The sequence below is a fragment of the Poecilia latipinna genome, unplaced genomic scaffold, assembly GCF_001443285.1.
Source record: "Poecilia latipinna isolate Pla-1442-1.1 unplaced genomic scaffold, P_latipinna-1.0 Scaffold321, whole genome shotgun sequence".
Classification (NCBI taxonomy): Eukaryota; Metazoa; Chordata; class Actinopteri; order Cyprinodontiformes; family Poeciliidae; genus Poecilia; species Poecilia latipinna.
The window spans coordinates 58,499-81,815 of NW_015112937.1; the positions used below are offsets into that span (position 1 = coordinate 58,499).

Here is a 23,317-nt window from a genome sequence, read left to right on the forward strand (position 1 = left end):
AGAGAGACTGCTGTCCATGTGAACAAGCTGTGTAAGCTTATTAGCTCCACCACTGGTCAGAGGAGCAGATTGGGGTTAGTCTAAGCCTTAATCCTCGTGAACCTTATGCCTGTTATACAGGAAGCACGACAGAGTCCTTAGCCCCGCCTCCTCCTCACGGCCACAGACTGCTCACAAACGCGCGCGTCACAACAACACACGCCGTCCCTGCTGTCTTGTTTACCACTTTACTGGAAGTGGAGGGGGTTGTGGAGGAAGGGGAGCGAACGGCACGCACTGTTGAGTAGTTCCCCAGTCGCCATGACGACCTCACACTCCACCATCCTCAGAACTGTCTCCTTGTTGCCTCGGTGACCTGATCCCGTTTTGTCTCCATCCCTCCGATGATCCGGATTGGGCCGATAAGGGTGCGCAATCCAGCAGCCGGCGTCTGGTCTTCTCCAAGCAGCAGCCTCCGGTCCAGGAGCGGGGAGGCGATCCGTGATGGGAATGCTGGGAGCGCTGTGGGAGTAGCACCGGAACGTTGCCTGGAAACAGCAGCATGCCAGTACAGCAGATAACTGTGGTCCCGGCAAGAGAGACAGCCGGCAACGGAAAGAGTGCCCCTCGCTCCAAAGAAAAGAACGAGGTGAGATCCTGACCTGCACCAACACCAGCAGAACTCAGAAACAGTTCAACTCCACTCACATTTCAGTCATCTGGATTTCCTGGTGGCAGGAATCTAAAACACGTTCAGCATGTTTTTTTTTTATTTTCCTTCAATTATCAGCTGACTACTTCTTACTCTCCTGGTTGTGTGATGGAGATGCATGGAAACCTTCCTAGCCCTAAGACAGCAGCGGCCCTATCACAACTCGAAAGAAAGTAGTCCCAGAGTGTCATAGAACTCTGCTTCAAGAAACCTCATGTCATTAAAAATGCACGAAGCTACAAAGTGATTTAATCTGGCAGTGCAACGGAAACTTGAGGTCACAGGGTTCCTGGAACGTTTGTGTTGTAAGCGCTCTGCTGATGGTGCTCCTGATACACACTGTGTTGTGGTTGATTTGTATCTAGATCAGAGTGCAGGGTGGCTCGCCGTGTTTTCGTTCTGCAGCTTTGATATCAGATGTCACAGCGCAGAAGTAAGCTACGTCTGACCGTTGGATAGCAAAGCTGCTAAAGAATATTTAGGGCTTTCATAACTGTTGATGCAAATCCCAACCTACTTCTATGTACTTCTGTGTTGAAGCAGGCCAAATAAGTCAGGGATTAAAATGTATTTTTAAACAAGCTAAGACAATTCACAGACAACAATAGACTAAAAATAACTTCCTGTCCTGGTTCCCAGGTTTTAGCTCTCGCTTTCCCTCCAACAGCAGGCAGCTGATCCTATTGGATGCCGATTTAGAGTTAGAAAAAGTGGACCAATGACATCACCAACTGAGTTTTTGCTTAAGTTTTTTGCTTAAGCTGCTACTGTATTGTTTCTCATTGTGTGTTAGTGAAAATACATTTTACAAGAAAATCAAAAATTAAACATATTCTACGAAAACATGAAATCCTGTTACATCTGCAGTCAGTTATGACCCGAATCGCACAGTAAACTGAATCTCCTTCCAATGACAGCAACTTCAAGCACTTAGCACACTGAGGCAAATGAATGAGAGCAGAAAGAGCGTCGGCATAGCCTAGCATGAGCTAAAGTAATGTGATCATTGGATCACTGCTGCCACATCTGAGTAATATGTCGGTGTTTTATGATTTTTAGAAGAAGAATCTGAAGGTAATAGAAAGTAGTAAAAATATGACCTCCCCATGGCCACAGTCACCTTTTACTGTGATATTTCATCTGAGTCAAAATATTTTTCCTATTATTCTTATCCATTTTTATCTCATTTATGCTGAAGGGACAGCATTATGTAAAACTTACTATTTTGAGCTTTACACCATGTTATAATGTTATTCCTTCATCAAAAACATACCTGGAGTGTTGCCTTAATTACTTCATGCATGTTTGAGAAATCTTTGAATCTCCATGGCAACCATTCAGCTATGCAAAACACTTGGAGGAACCTAGTGCCTCCTTGGAGATGAAATTCCTCCTCTGAGCTGCAGTTTCCAAGCTTCTGCCTCACAAAACAGCTCTCCCCTTCAACTCCCCTACTCAGCTCCTTCAGACTAGCCAGCAGCAATTAGCAAATATCTGGTGGAACTGAGCTCTTTTTAGGAGCTACTTCTCAGAGCAACACTGGTAAAAATGCTGTTAAAGGGCTAATAGAGGAGCCATGTTGCGATGTCTTCCTGAAGATGGAGTTTCAGAAAGAGCAGAAGCTTTTAAAGAGACAGAGGCCCAATTTCTAGTTGTTAAATTACAAAGTCAAATTTCTTTTAAGTCATATTTGACATATAAAGCATTTTATAGCAAATGAAGGTAACGTAGTTGCTTGATTGTGCTCAAAGGTTTGTTTAGTCAGGTTACTTTGAGGTTATCGATTATTACTGTTTAATAAATCAAAAGCTTAGCTCTCCCGCCCTCACTTTTACATAAATATTTTAGATATTAATGGTATTTTGTGATAAAAGTTAGATTTGGTCATTTTATTGAACATCTAATCTAATTTACAACAAAACTGAAATACTAATGTATGCAACAACCATTGAATCTATAAGATAAGGAAAGTGGAAGCCCACATTAGTTATTTACTTCTCTGCAATCAGTCATCCTGAGCAAGCACAGAGCGACAGTGGAGAGAAACAAGATCCTGTTGAGAGATCTCCAGTAGAATCACACAGAGGATAGGCAGCAAACAGAGCCAGGTGTACTTTCTACTTCCAGGAACAACAAAAACAGAACTGGTAATTGAAACCACCATAACAGATTTGCATAAATGGTTTTATGCAAATAAAACCATTTTAATTTAACTAGAGTAAATATGTGTGAAGAAATGTGGTCACCATGTCTGTAGCAGCCTGTCTAAGTGTAAAGGTTAACTAAAGAGCAGAGAAGGAGCATTTTAAGCATACTGCTGTGAAAAGTGGAAGCACTTCTGCGCCACAGAAAAACTGAAAGCTGGATCCACCGGAGAGCTATCTGATAAATCAACTTATTGCCTCACATTTATTTTTGGAAACTCTAGGAAAGTGGAGTAATCCTGCGGGGGAAAAAGGATCCGTGAGTTTTTTAATATGCCACCGGGCCTTCTCATTTGAAAGGGCAGTGTTATGTAAAATTGACTTTTTTGACCTTTACATCATGTTATAATGTTACTGCCTCATCAAAAACATACCTGGAGTGATGCTTCAATTCTTTCATGCATGCTTGAGAAATCATTTAATCTCCCACAGCAACCATGCAGGTATCTAAAATGCCGGAGTGGACCTAGCCCCGCCTTCGAGACGCAGCTCCACCTCAGAGCTGCAGTTTCCAAGCTTCTGCCTCACAGAGCATCTGCTGAGCTAATTATGAGCTACTGCTCAGAGCAACGCTGGAAAAAATTTTGTTAAAGGGTTAATAGAGGAGCCATGTTGTGATGATTTCCTGAAGGCGGAGTTTCAGAAAGAGCAGGAGTTTTTAAAGAGACAGAGGCCCAATTTCAAGGCGTTAAATTACAAGGTAAATTGTCTTTTAAATCATACTTGATATATAGATCATTTTTATAACAAATGTGGGTGGTGCTATGTGGGTGGAAAATACAATACACTGGAACAATCTGATCTGTTGGCTGTCAGTATAAATCTCATTCTCCATTTATGAAATGTTTGCTGATATTTTAGTGAATCCTGTTTGTAAATAATTACAGTCATACAGCCTAGATATATCACATACATAGACTTCGGTTTTACAAATATAAAAATTATTTCATCATTCTCTACAGGCCATTCTGAAACAATCACAGGCTGTCTGCTTCTGAACGTAACTCTGTGAAACATTAAAAGTCCAGCTAACATTGACAGTTTGGACAGTATGGAAACTGTGTCTTTTTCACATTGCCTTGTGTTAAATGATGTTTATTTATATTGTACATCAAGCCGTGTGCATATTTTGGTTAATTACATATTCTGATTGTCTTGTCAGAATCTATAAAGTTTCCATGTACATTAGAAATGCTAAAGGTCTCACCAGGCATGTCCTGATTTTAATGTTGGTAGTGTTTTCATGTTTTCAGCTTATGCACAGATATTTGTGCAAAGAATATCTCCAGTTACCATGGTAAAAGCCTTGAAGCCACTGTGTTATTTATATTTTATTTATATATACTACAGTTTATGTTACATTTTAACACTTATGGTGCTTTCTACTAAAACCTGCTTAAATCTGCAGTATGTAACTTTTATGTTTTAAAAATGTTTTTTTTTTACATATTAAAATAATTAAAATAATAAAGTTATTATTATTATTATTTCATGGCAGTATGAGACAGATAATTTGTGAAAAGATCCAGCTCCACTGCTTTCTCCCAGTGCTCCCAGTACTAACTGGAGAAATACACCACTCAGTCAGAAACAACCAATCAGAGCCAGGAGGAGGGTCTTAGCGCTCTCAATCACTACTCACCCCCTCCTACTAGCTTTGTGCTAAGCTACAGCTGATTCACCACAACATAGCCTGCCATCAATGTTAAGGCTAGTTAGCATGGCCACCGATGACGGTGGCAAGTTGTTTGTCCACCATTAGCACACTGAGCAGCATGAGGATGATTGGCAGCACTAAGCCTAGCTCTGATTGGTTGATTTTGATCAGGGGTGGTCCGTTTCTTCAGGTGGCAATAGTGGCTTACAGAGGAAGTGGGGATCCATTTTTGTTGTTGTTTGTTTTGTTTTTGTTTTTTTGTTTTTTGTTTCCAATTATCTGTCTCATACCACCATTCTGTCACGATATGCTGACAGTTTTAATAAACATAGAAAAAACCTGGTTTTGTAAAAGTTACAAACTGCAACTTTAAACTATAAATATCTATGCCTGTTTAAAAGGCAGAAGATTGTAGCTCTCCTGCTAAGGATTCTTCTTTTTCCAAACATTTATCATTCCTTCAAGCTAAAGTTCATTAAAACATATGCTGCACAAATACAAACGGTGCTTCCTGGGTGCCCGTCTAAATGTGGCTGGAGGTGGAACCAGAATTTATCCGCCGGTCCACGCCACAGCACCTAATCCCCCTCAGCGCCAACCAGCACATGTCCATACACAGACTGTGTAAAGTCCTCTCTGTGACTCATACTCAGGTGTTCAGAGGAGCAGAGACTCAGGTAAGAGGAACACGTTTACACTGAAATGATTATTCTTCTGCAGTTCTATTTTTCAATGGGTTTTTCAAACAAGGTGCGTTGGTGAGTCTTTTTTTATGTGAATGTGTGACATTCTCTGTTTTTTTCTTGAATTGTTCTGTAGTGGTCACCTGCTGGTGTTTACTTTCATTGTGCATCTACAGTGCTGGAAGTTTTGTGTACTGTAGGTATCTGTTGACTGCAGAGGCAACCAGATGTGTAGAGTAAGTCAAGCCTGTCACCATAGGCAATAAATCAATCAATCGCATTATAAATTTATTTCCATTTCGTTTTTCTCTTTTCTCTTTTTCTTCTAAAAAGTGGATGACAATAGTTTTCAGTCTGGTGCTTTGGTTTCAACAAGCCCTTATTTTTTTATGAAAAACAGTTTTGTTTACAGAGACTTCATAATTCATTTTATTTGTTGTTTTTGTTTATTTTGTATATTTAAAATATCTTCCAGATCCACTGATAAATGTTCATTAGAATTTAAAATGTATTGATCTTTGAGAATGTGTTCTTGCATCATTATCCCCATTACTATTATATTACTTGAAAATGGTCTCAAAACAACAATATTATTTTTATCTCAATAACTTCTGGTTATTGTACAGCAAATGTAGTTATTGTGACGGGCTAAGAGTAAGCGAGCAGCAAGATTTTAAGGGCTTCTATGTAGACAATGTGGATATTTATCTTCATGCTACTTCTTGGATTAACTTTTATTTTGAGAAAAGTTGGTTATTACCAAAAAACTTTGGACACTTACAGAAATTAAGGGTAACAACCCCCTTCCCCCAGTTTTCAAGGCAAGGCGGTTTTATTTGTATTGCACATTTTCAGCAGCAAGGCAGTTCAAAGAGCTTTACAACATAAAAACATCATACTAGTTTCTAGTTTCAATTTTGAAACTAGCAACAAACATTACATTTTGTCAAATGCCATCATCAAGCAAATAATGTTGATCCATGTTCCACTTACTACTCATCTTACTAAAGGTAATTCAAAGTGCTTTACATGATGAGAAGGACATTAAAACAGTAAACCAGCAGAAAAACATGACATTACAGGGCAGAGTAAGAGAAAACGACGACATGTCTGTGCTGGAGAAAATAATTCTGCTTGATGATGCTGACAACCAGACGCAGCTCTGATCTGCAGGAGTTACAACTTAACTGCTTTTTATTTAAACTTGAACATAAGTTAGTCCCTCCACGGTCGGTTAGAATAATTATAATATCTTTTAAATTGTTTTTTTTATCTTAAACACAAAAGTGGGGGGGGGGAAATTCTCACTAAATTTGGTAGTTTTTTAGTGAATATTACTCAATATTCTAACATTTTGATGTTGTGCTTTTAATGGAGCAATAAAAGTTTACCAAGACATTAACCAGTTATTCATTTATGCTGTCCACTCAGGCAACCAGCAACTGCAGCTCATATATTAAATACATCACTTTTTCTTTTATGTAGAGAACCCACTCAGATATACAACCTATTTTGCGAGGCGGCTACAGCTGATGGAAATGTTTTCCAAACAGCTGAAGTTGGATTTGTGATAAAAAAGTGCATTTTCCTTCTTTGAGCCAGCTAATAGACAGTCCCAGCAACAGATGGGGGAGGGGTAATGGTCACATGATGGGTCTTTGCATCTGGCAAACCTCCAGCTTCTATAACTTTAAAATGTAGATATCACACCCATGAGGTATGAGCTAAAAATGTGAGACCACTCAGTTATTACGTCACTGAAAAGATGAGAGCTTTAGTGTGTGTGTGTGTGTGTGTGTGTGTGTGTGTGTGTGTGCAGTTAGGTTTGTGTAACTTTCCCAAAACCATCACATTTCGCTTAGATTTATTGCTGAGGGGGTTTGGTCACACCATCCACTGGGATTAACACTACTCTAAGTGAATGTACAACAGTTCTAAAATAGTAATAATAATAATTCTAATTAATAAAGGGCCATTTCACAACTAATCTGGCATCTGAACAATTTTAAACCAAGTTAGTGCTTGTTTAGATGTCAGTAAAAACCTTTTCTGTTCTTTATTTTTTTTTTACAAACAAGTATTATCTCAAACTCTGTTTTAATAAAGAATCTGTATGTAGTGCAGAATAATTGTCCTGTTAGGTGCAGATTATGAAACAAAACCCCGTGAAGCAGATCTTTATCATAGCACTCAGAGGCCACTCTGGTCTCATGCTGTTGTAAACCTTTCCAGAGTTTTCTTGCGGATGATAATTCTGACTAATGAGCAAGCATCTTAATACTTTTGTGTCCAAAATATATCAGAGCTGCAAAAAAGAAAAACATATTACATTTTGAAAAGGAAACTTGCAACACATTGCAACACTAATCTGTTACAACGAGTGAGTTTCTCTTCTTTTTACTTCGTCAAAGTTCTTCTCAGTATTTGATCGCGGCTTTTCTTCCGGATGGGAAGCCCAGTTTTGTAATTTTTGTAACTAATTAAATACAAATGATTTATAATTGGTATTATATATGTAGGTAAAACTTGTGATACGTATTACTTTACTAGTGGGTTGGTTGTGCAGAAGGAAACAGAAGCCAGTCTTCTGTCAGTAAACCACAGCAACAATTCATACTTTCGTTTTTGAAAGCATTCAAAATTTCCACCAACTTGGAAACTAACTGAAAATCAGAGTTAGAACAAAGGTTTCAGGAGTTGCGGTTGAGTGGAGAAACATGTTAACTTTTCTTCTGACTCATCAGGGGAAAGCAATCTCTAACTGATGAACCAATAGAGGTGCAAACCTCTTACACATGGATGTGTCGGTTGACGGCAACGCTTACTCTCACTCCTAACAGGACGGCTGGTTCAAAGGTGGCTGGCTATCAGAAAATCCCTTGATCAGCTTAGAACATGGCGACGGAGTGTGTCCTGTTTGTTTCAGTGATTTTCGCTGATTGATATACGTCACCGTAGCAACCCATTGGAAACTTTCAAAACACCAGTTTGCTATTAGTTTTTTCTCTCTGATTTAATCCATCAAAGTTCATGAATTGTAGGTAAATTTGTGTTCTAGAAAAGCTCTTACATAAAAAACTGCAACTTTTATTCTGTCATTTTTAAAGCAATATGGGTTTTTTCTACTAAAGATATATATTTTTTTCTGCCACAAAAGGCTCAACAACAATAATGTTTTTAATCATATCGTCATTATCTTGTTGATTTTCATTCTGTAGAAAAATGTCAAGCTGTTGTGAATTTTGTCGTCAGGGGAAAAACATTTAGACATGTAATTACTCATCTCCACAGTTTGGTTTAAAAAAAAAAAAGGTGTTGATCTGATGACGTCTGTTTCTAGAGTGGTCGATAACATGCTATCAGTTATGAATATAATTTCAGATGTGTATGTGTATTAGAGCTATTAAGTCAGCAGAAATGCACCTGAAATCACACAAACTTCAGCAGATCTACCAGCTGAGGTTCTGACCTGGGTGAGAAAAATGTCAACTTTGGGAAATGACCACAAATCGTTTCTACTGCTATTGCTATGCTAGTGCGCTTGTTTCTGACCTGGTAACATGGTGATATGTGGGGCGATCACCCGTTTACTTCCTGCCTGTGGTTTGTTTCTGAGTAGATGTGACTCATTCCCTGATCTGTGTTCTGACTAAGTACTCAGAAGCCCACAGTTGTTTTGGAATCATTACATCCCCCCCTGAATGCAGGTCATGTGATTCTTCTGGGCTTTTGTCAATCACACTTCAGATTTACTGCAGTATTTCACTTTTATTAAATTCTTTTTTCTTTTTTTAAACATAAGTAACGATCATTACATCATGACAGTATGAGACAGATTATCTGTGAAAAGATCAGTGTCCTCCACCTCCACCCTGTGCTGTTATTGCTGTTTGATGAAATGGCCATGAAACAATCAGAGCCAGGAGGGGGGACTTTGTGCTGTCAATCAAACTTGTGCACGCTGCTAAATGTGCTAATGGCAGAGAAACAACTCTCCGTTACAGGACCACCGTTTCTGTCACTGATGCTATGGTAACTAGCTTGAGCATTCATGGCAGACTGCTGAGGGGGAGAAGTTGTATTGGGACCAAGGAGATGGGAGGCATGATTGACAGCACTAAGACCCGCCTCCAGGTTCTGGTTGGTTGCTTCTAGTTGACAGTGGAAGTGCTGTGAAGAGGTAGAGGTCCTCTTTTTTTTTCCCCTTATCTTTTTCAGATTATCTGTCACATGGTGATTAATATGTAAACACATATGTTTCATATAAAGTTATTTACTGCAGATTTAAATGTTTCACATCATTAACTCAATTTTTATTTCAGACAGAAATGACCTGAACAAATCCAGAAAGCGTTTTCCAATGATGTCATTGATTGACTAGACTCTAAACAGTTATCTCACTTCATTATGCCCTCTCTGATTGGCTGTTCAAAATAACGCTACAAATTTTCGACACAAACTGTGATTTCTGTTCAGCTAATCTGCTCTGGGAATTAATGATCACAAAATAACAGTAGAAAACGTTTCTTTAGATGTATCTTTTTTATAAATTTATTTTGCTGTTAGTGGAGCTGAAAAATGATTTTGAATCAAAACTCAAACCTATCTCCTTTGGTCTCAGGTGAGTAGGGTAGAATATGTTTTTGAACCCATTAAAAGCCAGAACATGGATATGTTTAAAAACCAAACAGCTAACAGAGAGTGTCCTGACTTCTTTCTGTGGCTGTGTGCTATAAATATTTTTCTACTGATCCAGCACCGAGCAGACCCAGTCTGTTAAAGTAATTGCCTAAATCCTGAACCGTTAACTCCTGCAGCGAGGAGCTGAGGCCAGGGTTGATCAGGCGATGGTCTGAGCGATCGCTGTTCTGGGTAAACTTCCTTAAGTTGGCTTTAAATAGCAACCCCCTGATGAACAGCGTGGTGCCCCTGGAGCTGGACAAACGGCTAATAGGATTCGTGGCTTTAGCGCGGATCACGGTGAAATTATGAGGACATGTGACCTCTGACGTTGGACTTTAAAACTGTAAATACAGCAGGATCAGGCAACACCGCAGAAACAGAAGGTGCGAAAAGGCGGTCATTAGTTTGAACATTAGTTTGTTTTTTATCCACTTTGGGAGCAATTTTTGGGAATAATTGCTCCCCATTTTTGGGAGCAATTACTATAAGAGGATCTTGTTTACAAATACTAATGGTTCACACATTTTGATTTCATGCTTCTAGTAAAACTAGTTTTCAAGGTTAAAGTTTGTTTTGGTTATAAAATCAGTTGGAGTTACGTCTTCTGGTTTGCGATTAACATGTTTACAGGCTTGAAGCCGAGAGCGGATGACTCCGCATAATTTTTTCTGATGACGAGTTATCCTTCAAATGCATGGCACAACGGCAGACGGATGAAATTACATTTAACATACACACAATTCATCTTTTGCTGATTGAGGTGTGTGTGTGTGTGTGTGTGTGTGTTTGTTTTTCCAAGCCAAAGAGTTTTTCAGACACTTTGCGCTGTCTGAAAAATTCCAACGGTTTCTGAAAGGGAAGACGTTGCGCTTTCCAGCCAATATTGGGTTATTACGGTAATTTGACTCCCGCCGTTGCGGTTAGCGTGTTTTCTTCAGTTTAATTCGATGAAACAATCTTTTTAATAGATTATTTTAGATTGTAGACGGTAAATTGAAAAGTTCCTGTTGTTGTGGAGAAATGGGCAAATATATTTACTCACAGGACATTAAAAGAACTTCGTACAGTTTAAAATACGCATATATATATATATATATATATATATATATATATATATATATATATATATATATTTATATATATATAATTAACTTATCTTGAGACAATGGGAAGTTAGCTCGTCGTATAGAGAAAAAACATCTGGAAATTAACTTATCTGAAAAAAAAAATTGGGGAAATCAACTCGTTATTTCGAGAAAATGGGTAATTAACATAAGCCACGGGAAAAAAGTCTTTCCCGGCTTCCGTAGAAAACGTCACTGATTCTCTGGGTAGTTTGAAATTGATGGTAATTGTTTCCGTTCTGGAACCGTATGAGTCGAGCTCCGTCTGGGCCAGCAACATTATGAGAAACAATATTGTTTTATGTTTCCTACTGACTCAGAGTTACCTTTGCCTTTTTTGCAGGGAAGGAAAGCTCCTGGGCGCTCTGGCAGTCGGTCCAGCAACATTTCCAAGGTAATAAATGTGCAAATAATAAAGCCTTATCAGTTAAAGACGTCATAATGTCTACTTGCCTGTGTCAAGGCCCCATCTGACGTCGGCTAATATTCTAGCAGACTATGCTGAATGGCTCTCTGAGGAGACACTTTGTGTTCTTTAATAATTATTTTTTATATATCAAATTCGAAAGAAGCTACCAACATCTCTGTGACACAATGTCACAAATCCTAAGGTGTTATATAAAATCATATAATACAGCTGAAAAACACTGAGTCACCTCCCCCCTCCATCCTTTTGTAATTTTCTTCCAGTGAGTCAGACTCTGCTAGTCTTTTAAAATGGCAACAGTGAGTCTTTCAGGTTTAGATCTAGTTTTTCCTGTTATTTAGAGACATTTTTGTCTGCTGGAAAGAGAGGCTTTAGGTTGTAACATTTACTGCTGCCTAAGATACAAAGGAGCAGCTTGTCATGATGTGGTACAAATTGAGTGAAAAAGCAGCCACATGTTGAATACAAGCACAGACTGAGCAAGTCTTAAATTATAGTTCATTCACACAGGCTCAGAAGTATGCACACAGGCCCACATACGTAAACAATCCAGTAGTCATTAGGGGTCGATGCACCGCGACCTCAGGCGTTTTGTTGCCAACAGCAACACCCTGGCTATACATGTTACCACTCTTCCTGTCAGAATCGGTACCGGCCCTTTAAATTGACTGGATTCCTGGACTGGACCTGGATTTTTAAGCACAGCTCACAAATTTATAATACGTTAAGATTGGAGTCATTTAAGAAGTTCACTGTTTGCCAGCTTTCATCTGCGTTATCATTTAATTTGAAGGTAGTCTTAACTTTTTTTTATGACATCATTCCCTTTTTTTGAAACCCTCTCTGTATCAAAGAACCAGACCCTCAGCATGATGCTACCACCACCATGCTTAACAAGTGACAATGTTGAGCATGCTTAAGAGTTGGGTCTGTACCTGGAAACCAACCAGTTTGGATAAGTGTTATGAGAAGAGTGGTAGTAAAGTCATGAAATAATCATAAAAATAATATTTTTGGTGCATTGATAATATGAATTTAGAACAATAATACCTGACACACTGTTGTTGGAGAAAAAAATAAGTATAAAATAAAAGCTTTATTTTTATTCTTGTTCCTTTCAGGTCAGCAACACAGCTTCAAGAGCATCAACAACCCCGTCTGCTCAGGACATCTGCAGGTAAGACGGACGGCTCTCTGGTTGGTGCTACTGCAGAGGAAGGAAGGGCTCTGCATCTGAAAATGCAAAAATAAACGGAGTTATTATATAATATGGAGTCGGGATCGGTATGGAATGAGGAAAAGGAAAATAAGAGCTATTTGTGGTTATAGTTTGTGGTGGTTTTGGGGAAAACACGAAATGTGTGTGCTTGAACCTTTAATGTACCATCCTCTTCTCACTTCATAACGATTCACTATCCATGTCAGAGATTCTCCTTCTGGTTTTTAGCGTGTAATTTCTACTGCTGTTGGATACGTGTAGCGAAGGAACAATATGCATCCCGCCCAGGAACAGCTCAGGATATTAGCATTTGTTGTCAAAAAGTGAATATGGAAAGACTGTGACAACATGTCATCAGCTATCAGAACAGAAGACAAACATTTCTGCAGGAACATCAGGTTTTATTTGCAACAAGTAATTTTTTTTTACATTTTCTTTGACTAATGGTGGTGGATGGAATAAAGATGTCTTTTTTTTTTTTTTACATAAAACTGAATTTTCCTGGTTCAGTGGTTTGGTCTGTATTGCCGTACCTACAATAAAGTTTTGTTGCATAAAGTTTTCTCCCCAAATCAACATTTTCAGATGCTAATTTATGCATGATGATAATTATTTCTGCTTGAACCCAGAAATAATAAATGAATTGGTTATACTTTTGATATAAGTGAATAGTACAACTTTTTCTTTTTGTCTGACTTGCACTTGTTATATCTACAGTTTTTTTTTCTGCTTTTTTTTTTGCAGTGCTATTAAAATTTTTTAGCATTTCCTTTCCATTCGATGTATTTTTGCTGGATTTCATGTGACAGACCAACACAAAGTGGTGTAAGGATGTGAAACGGGAGGAAAAATAGGTTTTACAAAAAACAGTGAAAGCTGAAAAATGTGACTTGCATTCAGTTGCTTGAAATTCAGCAATCGCATAGGACATCCGTGTGTGTCTGATTTAACCTCAGTATAAATCTGAACATTAGTTGGACAACCAGCCTCAAACTGAGAACTCAAGGCTCCAACAGAGCATGTGGCTGAACACAACATCATCAAAGTAATCCATGGTGGTGGCGGCATCATGCTGTGGGGATGCTTTTCTTCAAGATGTTCATAGAATCTGTTCAGTGCACTGCAAAAACACAAGATCTTACCAAGTATTTTGGTCTGGGTTCTGGTGCAGAGATCATAGTTTTGTCTTAATACACTTAAATTAAGACAAAACTAACTTACAAGTAAATTGGCAGATTTAACTTATAACAAGACATTTTTCCCATATTATAAGTGAAATAATCTGTTTGTGAAACTAGTGTTTTAATCGCTATTAAGAAATTATTGACTTAAAACAAACTCATATTTTGCTGAAAAGTTACTTTCAAGTTAGTTTTGACTTTATTATGTTCTTTTCTCATCAGATAGTTATTTGTAGTAACCCTCTATTTTGCTTCCTCTTTTTAATTAAGTAATGCTTTGTGTTTGAAAATCCCAGTGAAGTGAATTGACGTTTGTGGCTGTAATTTGATAAATGAGAAAAAATTAAAGGGGCAACAAGTTTCTGACGCTCTGTAGGGCAGCAACGATCCGAACATGCAGGAGGAGAGGCTGCTAATACTTTCATTCTAATTATTCACAAGAAATGTGGTTTCCTCTGTTTTGATTTAAGGCAGAAATTCAACAGATGCATATCAATCAATCAAGTGTATTTGTTTAGCACAATTCAGCAACAAGGCAGTTCATAGTGCCTTACATCATAAAAACATCATACAGTAACCACTTGAAATCAGTAAAAAAAAAAAAACATAACATTTTATCGAGTGCCAACATCAAAATCATTCATTTTTAAAAAAAATCTGCTGAATATTTTATTTCTTGTTTCCTTCAGTGCTCTTTGCCATGCTTTTTTTTTTCTTTTTTGCACATTCAGTTCATAACTTTTCCCCCCCATTTTTGTTCCATCTGCTATTTTCATGTTTGTTCATGTCCATCTTCATCTGTGTGTTTGTGTGCATAGCTCTGGCCAGCCGACCCGCTTAGATGATATTTCTGAGTCCCGCAAACCGAGCAAGCACAAACCCAGTCCCTCTGCCATGACGGTCACCAGCACAGCCCTGAGCTCGTCGGCCCAGGCCCAGAAGAAGAAGAGACGGCACCGCCGCAAGAGGAGCAGCTGCTCCACCTTCGACTGCGTGGACCTGAGCGGCAAACAGGAGCAGAGCGACCGCAGCTCCAACCGCAGCGAGCTGGGCGAGAAGCGGGAGCATTCCATCAGAAACCGAAAGGAGCTTCCTCCCCGCCTCAGGCGCTCCGGCGTGCCGCAGTCCGACTCCTCCACCGAGGATGAGGCTTGGCGGGAAACCCGCAGCTGGAGCAAAGAGAAAGCCCGACGAGCACGGCGCCGCAGCGTCAGCAGCCGGGAGAAGGACGCCGCAGGCGGCCGCGGAGCGGGACAGGACAAGGGGGAAGCCATGGAGCTGCAGTCGGTGAACTCGGACGAAGAGAAGGAGAACCAGCCCCTGGTGGAGGACAGCGGCGGTCTCAAGAAGCGACACAGCACCAGGGGCTCGGCGAAGAGCCCCGTCTCCCAGAATCGAAGGTCCCGAAGCAGAGAGGGGGAGAAGAAGAGCCGCCGGTCCCGGAGCTCCAGAGACAGCTCCTCGCTGGCAGAGGACGGCGAGCAACTGATCACCAAGAGATACCAGGAGAGGGGGTCAGGAGACGGGGACATGTCGGTGCCCATCCCCCAGAACCACTGCGGGGCCGGGGAGGGTCACGGGGGCGCAGCCGGACCCGGTTCAGACGACTCTGAGCTGGAGGTCTGCAGGTTAGTGTGTGAACAGGAAGAGACTTAGAGGCAGACCGACACACTAACGGCTGTACAAAAACACTGAACAGCTGCTTGATAAAAGTATTCACGCCCCCCAACATCATTCACCTCCATTCCTGATGTTCTCATAAAACTGCTTTATTTTATGTAACAAAGTAACAGTGGCTCTGGAGGAGCTGCAGAGCGCCACAGCTGAAAACCTACAGACCTTTATTCAAACTGTGCTCATATTCATCTACACATCTGAGATTTATTGAAAAAAAAAACTAGGCTGCACATCTCCCTGAACATACCCTACCCCCAGTGAATCAAGGTGGTGGCAGCATCATGCTGATGGTGATGGAAGGAGCTGAGTATAGGGCAGGTCCCGACAAAAAAACCACAAAAGACTTGAGGCTGGGTCAGATGTTTAACCTCAGGCTGGACAATCAGGGAGAGCTAGAGCAGCATGGATTCAGATGACGCTTTGATACGCTAGAATGTCCTAGTCAAAGTTCAGAGCTGTGAAAGCTGCCTTTTAAAATATACCCTCCATGAAGAACAGCCGGCTGGTGGACATTTTTCTTTTTATTGGTTAAAAATGTTAACGCATGCTTCATTTGCCTTTTATTTCATATTTTTTGTTGGTCTGTCAAAAAAAAAAAAGAAAAAAAGAAATGCATTATTCATCAAACACTTCATCAGTCTGTTGTAAGTTGACAAAATGTGAAGAAGTTCAGGGGCATGAACACTTTTGAAGGGCCTTGTGGTTCCCTCTCATGATGTGTGCGTGTGTGTGTGTGTGTGTGTGTGTAATGTGTGTTTCTGCGTAGGATCTGCCACTGCGAGGGAGATGAGGACTGTCCGCTGATCACGCCCTGCCGCTGCACCGGCAGCCTGAGCTTCGTTCACCAGGGCTGCCTCAACCAGTGGATCAAGTCGTCTGACACGCGCTGCTGTGAGCTCTGCAAGTTCGACTTCATCATGGAAACCAAGCTCAAACCTCTGAGCAAGGTGAGCTCACACACACTCACCGAGCCTCCTGGGTACTCAGCTGTGACCAGCGAATACCCAAACACTGAGCTTAAGTAAAAGTACAAATAAATGGAGAAAAATGTGCTTTTTACTTGAGTAAAAGTAAGTGAGTACATGATGTTAAAAATACCTGAAGTATTGAAAGTAGTGGTACTTGTTCCTACACTGCAAAAACACAAAAATCCTACCAAGTGTTTTTGGTCTAGTTCTAGTTTCTAGTGCAAATATCTGAGTACACTTGAAAGAAAATGAAACTAACTTCTAAGTAACTTTTCAGCAAGATTTAGGAGCTTGTTCTAAGTCAATAATTCCTTAATATTGATGAAAAGGTTCTGGTTCCTTGGGCAGATTATTTCACTTATAACATGAAAAAAATCTTGTGCTGTAAATGAAATAATCTACCAATGTAACAGATCATTTCTCGTCAATGTTAAGGAATTATGGACTTAAAACAAGCTCCTATGTCTTTCTGAAAAGTTACTTGTAAGTTAGTTTTGTCTTATTCTTATTATTTGTCTAAGTGTATTGAGATATTTACTCTAGAAACTACACCAAAAATACTTAATATTTTGTTTTTGTAGTGTAATACATCCGTTTTATATCATTAAGAGTGCCTGCTGTATGTATTTTTCCTTTAATACTTTAAGCTTGTTGTTGCATTTTAACGAACAATAAAATTGTGTTTACTCTTTGTTACATAATTCACACTTGGACTTGTGATTCTGTGCATCATAATTTCAGGGACGACCTACAGAGTTAAACGCCATTAAGCTAAATAAGAAAGAGAAATAATTATATCTTTGAATGTTTTTATTTAAAACAAAGGAAAACGATGTGGTTCAAGTAAAACTTGTTTTAATCATTTTTTACTGACACTTCTCCAGTTTGTTGTCAACTTACAGAAACACAATATGTAATAGCAGATAATATTTAAATTTCTTGATGCCAGTTTCAAAAGTTGGACCGGGAAGTTGTTTTTGTTTTTTTTTAATCGGCTAACTTGAATAAATCACTTTTTACTTTAAAACTAATAAACAATTAAAAAACACGCAATATGGTCCCGTCTGCAATATGTGTTGTGTTACATTATAAATAATGTAACACATTATAAATAATGTAACGCAACACATTATAGTGGAATAGGAAGTAAATCTGATATTTAATGTAAAATGTAATGGAGGAAAAGTCACGATGAAACCTACATGCAGATACACAAACAATGTACATAAGTACAGTAATGAAGTATTTGTATTTCACTCCATCACATCACTGATCTAACACTTTACTTCTAAGTGGAACCTCTCTCACCATGTCTGTGTCTCTGTCTGTCTCTGTGTGTGTCTGTGTGTGTCTGTTCCAGTGGGAGAAGCTGCACATGACGAAGAGTGAGAGGAGGAAGATCTTCTGTTCGGTTTTGTTTCACCTCATAGCTATAGTGTGTATGTTGTGGTCTGTCTACATTCTGGTCAAGAGAACCACAGACGAGATCCGACTGGGGAAGAACGGTCAGTACGCTCCCGTCTGCCATCAGCCTGAAACACAAACCCTCAGCAGGACCTTGTGCTGTTTCCCTCACATTCCTCATTTAAAAAAAAAAACAAAAATAATAGATGAACAACACTACAAATATTTGGAGTCATTTCTTTATAGTTGTCTTGGAACCACCCAGGTATCAAACGCCTCCGAGATTCAAGGGATGAACTCTTGAACTGTCGGCATTCTTGGCAAAGAGATAGTTTGGTTTAGATCATTAAGAACTTTGTCATCAGCAGTCTAAAAGCAAAGAAATTTGTTTCCATTTCTGGAGTTTAATTTTTGAGAAATAGTAAAGATTGCACAGCTTGACATTCTGAAGGTCGTCCTTAAGCATCAACCAGGCAAAGTTTTAGCTCATGAAATGTGTCATACAGATCAAATACAGGATAATTTATCTCTCAGCTTGTTTATCAGCTGTTCATTTATTAAATACATGAAAGATTCAGGTTGTCTACTTTTTTTCCCTCTTCTTGTCCATTTTCTTAATTTTACATCAATACTGAACTAAAACTCAGTGAAAAGGCAGCCAAACTTTAAACAGATTAGGAGAAAGTCTGGTTCCTTAGAAGCAAAATATAAAGAAAAGACGCAATTCTTCTCTGAGTCGCTCATGTGATAAATTTGGAAATGTTCTGATCCAGATTTTTTTTTGTTAGTTTCTGATCTAATTTAAACATGTAGCTGTGAAAATGTGATATGGCTCAAAAACTATGTTTTTAGAACAAAAATTATTTTTTAAAAATCAAAAAATGTTATTTTTATCTTGAAATTGCCATGTTTCCATTAAGCAAGTTCATTTTCATAATATGACTCATCATAATACAGTCCTGTATGTCTTCCCTCCCAGCTCTAAGATATCTAAAGTTGTCCACTGACTAGCTGCCCATAAAAAGCCTCAGTCTTGCGTCTAGATGTTGACTGATCTAGCTAACCTATTTTGACATTGAAGTGCAATTATGTATCTTAAACTTCTAGATTAAAATGAGGTAAAAATATGACTAAGTGTCTTTGAGTACTTAGAAAAGTGCTATACAAATTAAACATATTGATTTCATGACCTTTAACCTTCATTTATGCCAATCATCCTTGTAGGTCGATTTATTTAAATGCTGACAAGAGAGCGCCGTTGTTTTCGCAGCTGTGTGTGGATTAACGTCCTTCTTAATATTTACTTTTCTGCTTCTGTTCTTCGTATTTACTGTACGTACAGTTTAAAGTCAGTTTAGGTTGGAGGAAGTTTTGGATAATTTACTGTCGTCATGAGGAAACATCACAGGGCACCTTCAATCTTTTCACCTGTCTGACTTTAAAGATGTTGTTCATGAATCATTGCTCTTTTTTTTTCTAATTTAGTAAAAATGGTGATTGTGGTGTTTAGTTTGTAGAGCCAGTAAAAAGTTTGGACACATCTATCCATTCTTTAACTATATAAAAGCAGCTTTTTACTGGTACTGAGAAACTCCTGTGGTGGTGTTCCTTTGAAATATTATTCTGTACAACCTAGACAAAAGATGAGAATTTTCTAGAATGCATCAACAGTTTAGAAGAGATTTCCTCAAGGCAGTCGTCTCTCTCACAAGGTCAGGTGTCAATTCTGTCTATTTTGTGAATAGTTAAAGAAGAAGCCTCCTGTGTGTGTCAAACTCAGTTAAATCATTTTTTTTCAAGCCTGGAAATTTTAAAAAATAACTTTTTAAATGTGCTTAACCCTGAAAAGCAGCTGACATTTTGTTGTTCAATCATTCCTGGAGAAAGAGCAGCTCAAACCAGCTAGCTAGCTTCACTAGCTGCTTTTTTCATTACAAACAAATGTGCACAAAACTTCGTCTATCTTCCGCTGATGTCGAAAAGACACAATTTCGCAATTGTGGTGTTTCCATTAAATAAGAAACGCAATTAAAATCATGCGCGAATAGGTTTGCTCACTAAATAAGTCATTTAAAAACATGCTGCGTCATCATTCTCATACTTCCTGTCGTCTTCTTCGTGGTTTTCGCAACATCTGGTTTTTAGTCATTTAACTTGTGATACAAATAAAGTATCTCTATTGCAGTTTTTCGAGATAAACTGATTTCAGTATAGCTGAAAACCACCTCATGAAAACTTTTGATCGAAAAACAAGAGTTTTTTCGAAATCAGCGCGTTTCCATTGAGCAAATGTATTTTCAAAATCTCAAATTGTGCAATTAAATGGTCAATGAAAAAGCAGCTACTATTGCCAGGGACATGGTTGTTCCGGCCATTTCTATTTAATGGCTTTTCACATATTCTTCCAGGCCGGTGTACACTGATTAGTTTTATTAAGTACAGCGGTTTGAACTGATTATCTTGGAAGTATCTGAGCAAAATTCTATTTTTTATGTCTTCCTCGAGTTCCTTTGATGTTCTAATTTTTCAGAGTATTGGTCAATCTAACAAGTGCTGTCGAATTAATCATTTTATGCACAAAATACTAGCTGCACTCAATTATGATCATCAGCCAGATATTATTACGCCACGGCCTTGTCAGATGCTATTAGAGAACTTTTAGCACCATCTATTAAAAGATTTGGATAGCTGTTTTTGATCATTTGTAGATTAGAGAAAACGTTTGATAAAGTCACACCTCCGCAAATATCTGTTCAGAAGGAGATGAGGACTGATGTTGGTCTAAGATCTTTCAACCAATTTGGCTCCAAACGGATTAAAACATTTGGAACTGTGAACACAGACAGAAAGGACAGCCTTTCTAGAAAAAATTGTGCAGCACCATCTGGTGTTTGTTAAAAGGAACTGCAACTGTTTCACAGGATTGGAGCAGATGAAGTCCTCCTGACTTCAACTGAAATGAAATGCTGTAAAGAAGCAGGCAGGAAGTGTGTTTTAGTTTTATTTTGAGAAACGAAGAACAGTTTGTGGAAACATTAACAAAAAGGTTAAGTTTTAGATCCTCTCTATCGGAGCATTTTCTGAATTTGGCTATCCTGTAGCAGGTTGATGAAAGTAACACCACAGAAGTTCAGTCTGTTTGACTCCATCTTGTTTTTTCACATTGAAAACAAAAACAAGACTCCCAGTACTTTGTTGTGTTGAAGTGTTGTGTGCTGTCGTCATATTTTAGATGCATAAAACATAGATGCAGTGTATTAAACAGAGCTTATATATTTAAAAATGACTTTAAAGCTACAGTATGTAACTTTTATAAAGAAACAAATGGTAAAACTATCACTATGTTGCAGTATAATATGAGACAAGATATAATCTTTGAAAAAATTGAGCTCCTCCACCTTCTCCCTGAGCTGCTACTGCTAACTAAAGAATGCAGCATTTCCAACCAAAACCAACCAATCACAGCTAAGGGGAGGGTCTTATCACTGTCAGTCACCTCATGAAGGTGCCACTAAATCAGTGGCCATGCTAACTAGCCTTAGCATTCACAATGGGCTCTGCTGGTGGGGAGAAGCTGTATGGCAGCAGACAGCAAGATTGGAAAGAGATGGAGGTTGAGCAGCATGCACATAGGCTTGATTGGCAGCAATAAGACCCACCTCTGGGCTCTGATTAGTTGTTTCTAGTTGGCACTGAGAGAAAGCTGAGGAACTTGATTTTATGGATGTCTCACACCATACTGTCACAACATATTGACAGTTTCAACAAATATGTAAAAATAATACATATGTATATATATTTTTATGAAAGTTGCATACTGCAGCTTTCAGTCATAGCTTCAGACAAACAGAGAAATTACTCCTGCTCTTGATTGCAGACGAGTTACGGAGAGTTTCTCTTCTCAAGTACTATTCAGCTCAGGGTAAGCAGCTCTGCGCACACACACTCCCCCTGTCCTCCAGCGCTCCCCTTGCAGCCCGGCTGACTGCGGGTTGGGGGGGTTCTCTGTCTCCTCAGGTGTGCTGGAGTGGCCCTTCTGGACCAAGCTGATAGTGGTGGCCATCGGCTTCACGGGCGGCCTCATCTTCATGTACATCCAGTGCAAAGTCTACCTGCAGCTGTGGCGCCGCCTCAAGGCCTTCAACCGCATCATCACGGTGCAGAACTGCCCGGAGAAGAACCTGCACCACCCTCCTCAGGCCCGGCCCGGCGCCATGTCCAACGGGAAGCACGAAGCTGTGGAAGTTTCCGTCGCTCCGGCTCTGGCTCCGGCTCAGGACATGGACTCGGACTTGTTCGTGGAGGCTGCGGTGGCGCCGGACCCAAATCCCGTCTGACCGCTCCTCCTGCGTGCCGGACCACGCTCTGCTCTGTTCAGAGAGCAAGGCGTGATTCAAGACTCAGGTGGTACTTTCTGCTCAGCTGCAGAGATAGCTGGTCTTTGAGATGCAGCAGATGAGTCTAAATACTGATCCCATCCAGTACAGCTGGCATGACGTGGAGGGACAAAACGCAAGAGACCGGTAAGAAAAGAGAGACAATAAGAAGGGGACTGAAGAGGAAAGACGTGGTTTAATGGCTTACTGATGCCATGTTATAGTATGCACTTTCTAAACCTGCACTGATAGAAATGGTGTAGTTGAAAACTCCTGAGGATGGGTTCAACCAGAGGTCTCAGTGTGCTTCAAATACACCTAGCAAACTGAAAACTGAGTTCAAATATAAAGCTTCACACATCCCACATATACCAGACAATATATAACACCATAGACACATGATCAATATCAATGGATAATGCAACTGTTAGGAAATTCAATATTGAGAATATTCACTGAACTGCACTGCATTCTGGAAGATGCAGGCAAAGGTTTAGCCGCTCAAGGCTAGCAAAGCAAAGTTGCTGGCATCAGGTGGCCAGGCAACAACCAGCACCTCGTTCTACACTGTTTGCTTCGTACAGAGAGCCTAGATTCTCAGCTGTTGAGAAACAATTGCTTCCTGGAGGCATGGACTCAGGTGAAGTTTTAAACTGAAAATTGTCTGCACTATAAACAATCGTCCTCCACTGCAAAGAGAGAAGTGCTGAGCTAAACAAGATGGCTGTTAATGGTAATTCAATATTTGGAAGAGAGACCAAAACACACTGTGATCGACTTCGTTCACTTCCAACGATGCCATTGGTAAAATTGTGCAGAAAATCAACGTCATCATTGTCGACTCCTTCTGTTTCTGATTGGCCTGGTGGAAAATCTACTGGAGGAAATTCAGTGTTGGGAGAAAGCTCAGACTGAAGGCTAGTGGCGTCAACTGACTCACTCGCTCATTGGTTACCGAGCAACAACCTGTTCAGTAACTTGAGCAGCAGCAGTGTCAGGTTTTGCCACAGTGCCTAATAAATT

The 23,317-nt window shown here is 39.5% G+C and overlaps 1 protein-coding gene across 3 annotated transcripts; it reads left to right on the forward strand.

Moving 5' to 3' along the window:
• Window positions 1–23,317, forward strand: marchf1 (membrane-associated ring finger (C3HC4) 1). 3 transcript variants are annotated; one of them, XM_015035022.1, is made up of 8 exons: window positions 1–628; window positions 11,386–11,436; window positions 12,591–12,646; window positions 14,688–15,497; window positions 16,313–16,493; window positions 17,875–18,019; window positions 21,796–21,840; window positions 21,936–23,317. In XM_015035022.1, the coding sequence occupies exons 1-8, from the start codon at window positions 542–544 to the stop codon at window positions 22,253–22,255; spliced, it is 1,695 nt and encodes a 564-aa protein (XP_014890508.1). In that variant the 5' UTR covers window positions 1–541; the 3' UTR covers window positions 22,256–23,317. The 3 variants fall into 3 exon arrangements, with proteins under 3 accessions (XP_014890508.1, XP_014890509.1, XP_014890510.1); XM_015035024.1 differs by lacking the exon at window positions 1–628 and adding an exon at window positions 10,164–10,301; XM_015035023.1 differs by lacking the exon at window positions 21,796–21,840.

What these genes read in the sequence shown, in the direction of transcription:
- marchf1 (XM_015035022.1), top strand. Translation starts at nt 542, where the DNA reads ATGCCAGTACAGCAGATAACTGTGGTCCCGGCAAGAGAGACAGCCGGC. An exon ending in TCTGAGCTGGAGGTCTGCAG is followed by an intron (nt 15,498 to 16,312) that starts GTTAGTGTGTGA and finishes GTTTCTGCGTAG; the next exon opens with GATCTGCCACTGCGAGGGAG. An exon ending in GATCCGACTGGGGAAGAACG is followed by an intron (nt 18,020 to 21,795) that starts GTCAGTACGCTC and finishes TCTTGATTGCAG; the next exon opens with ACGAGTTACGGAGAGTTTCT.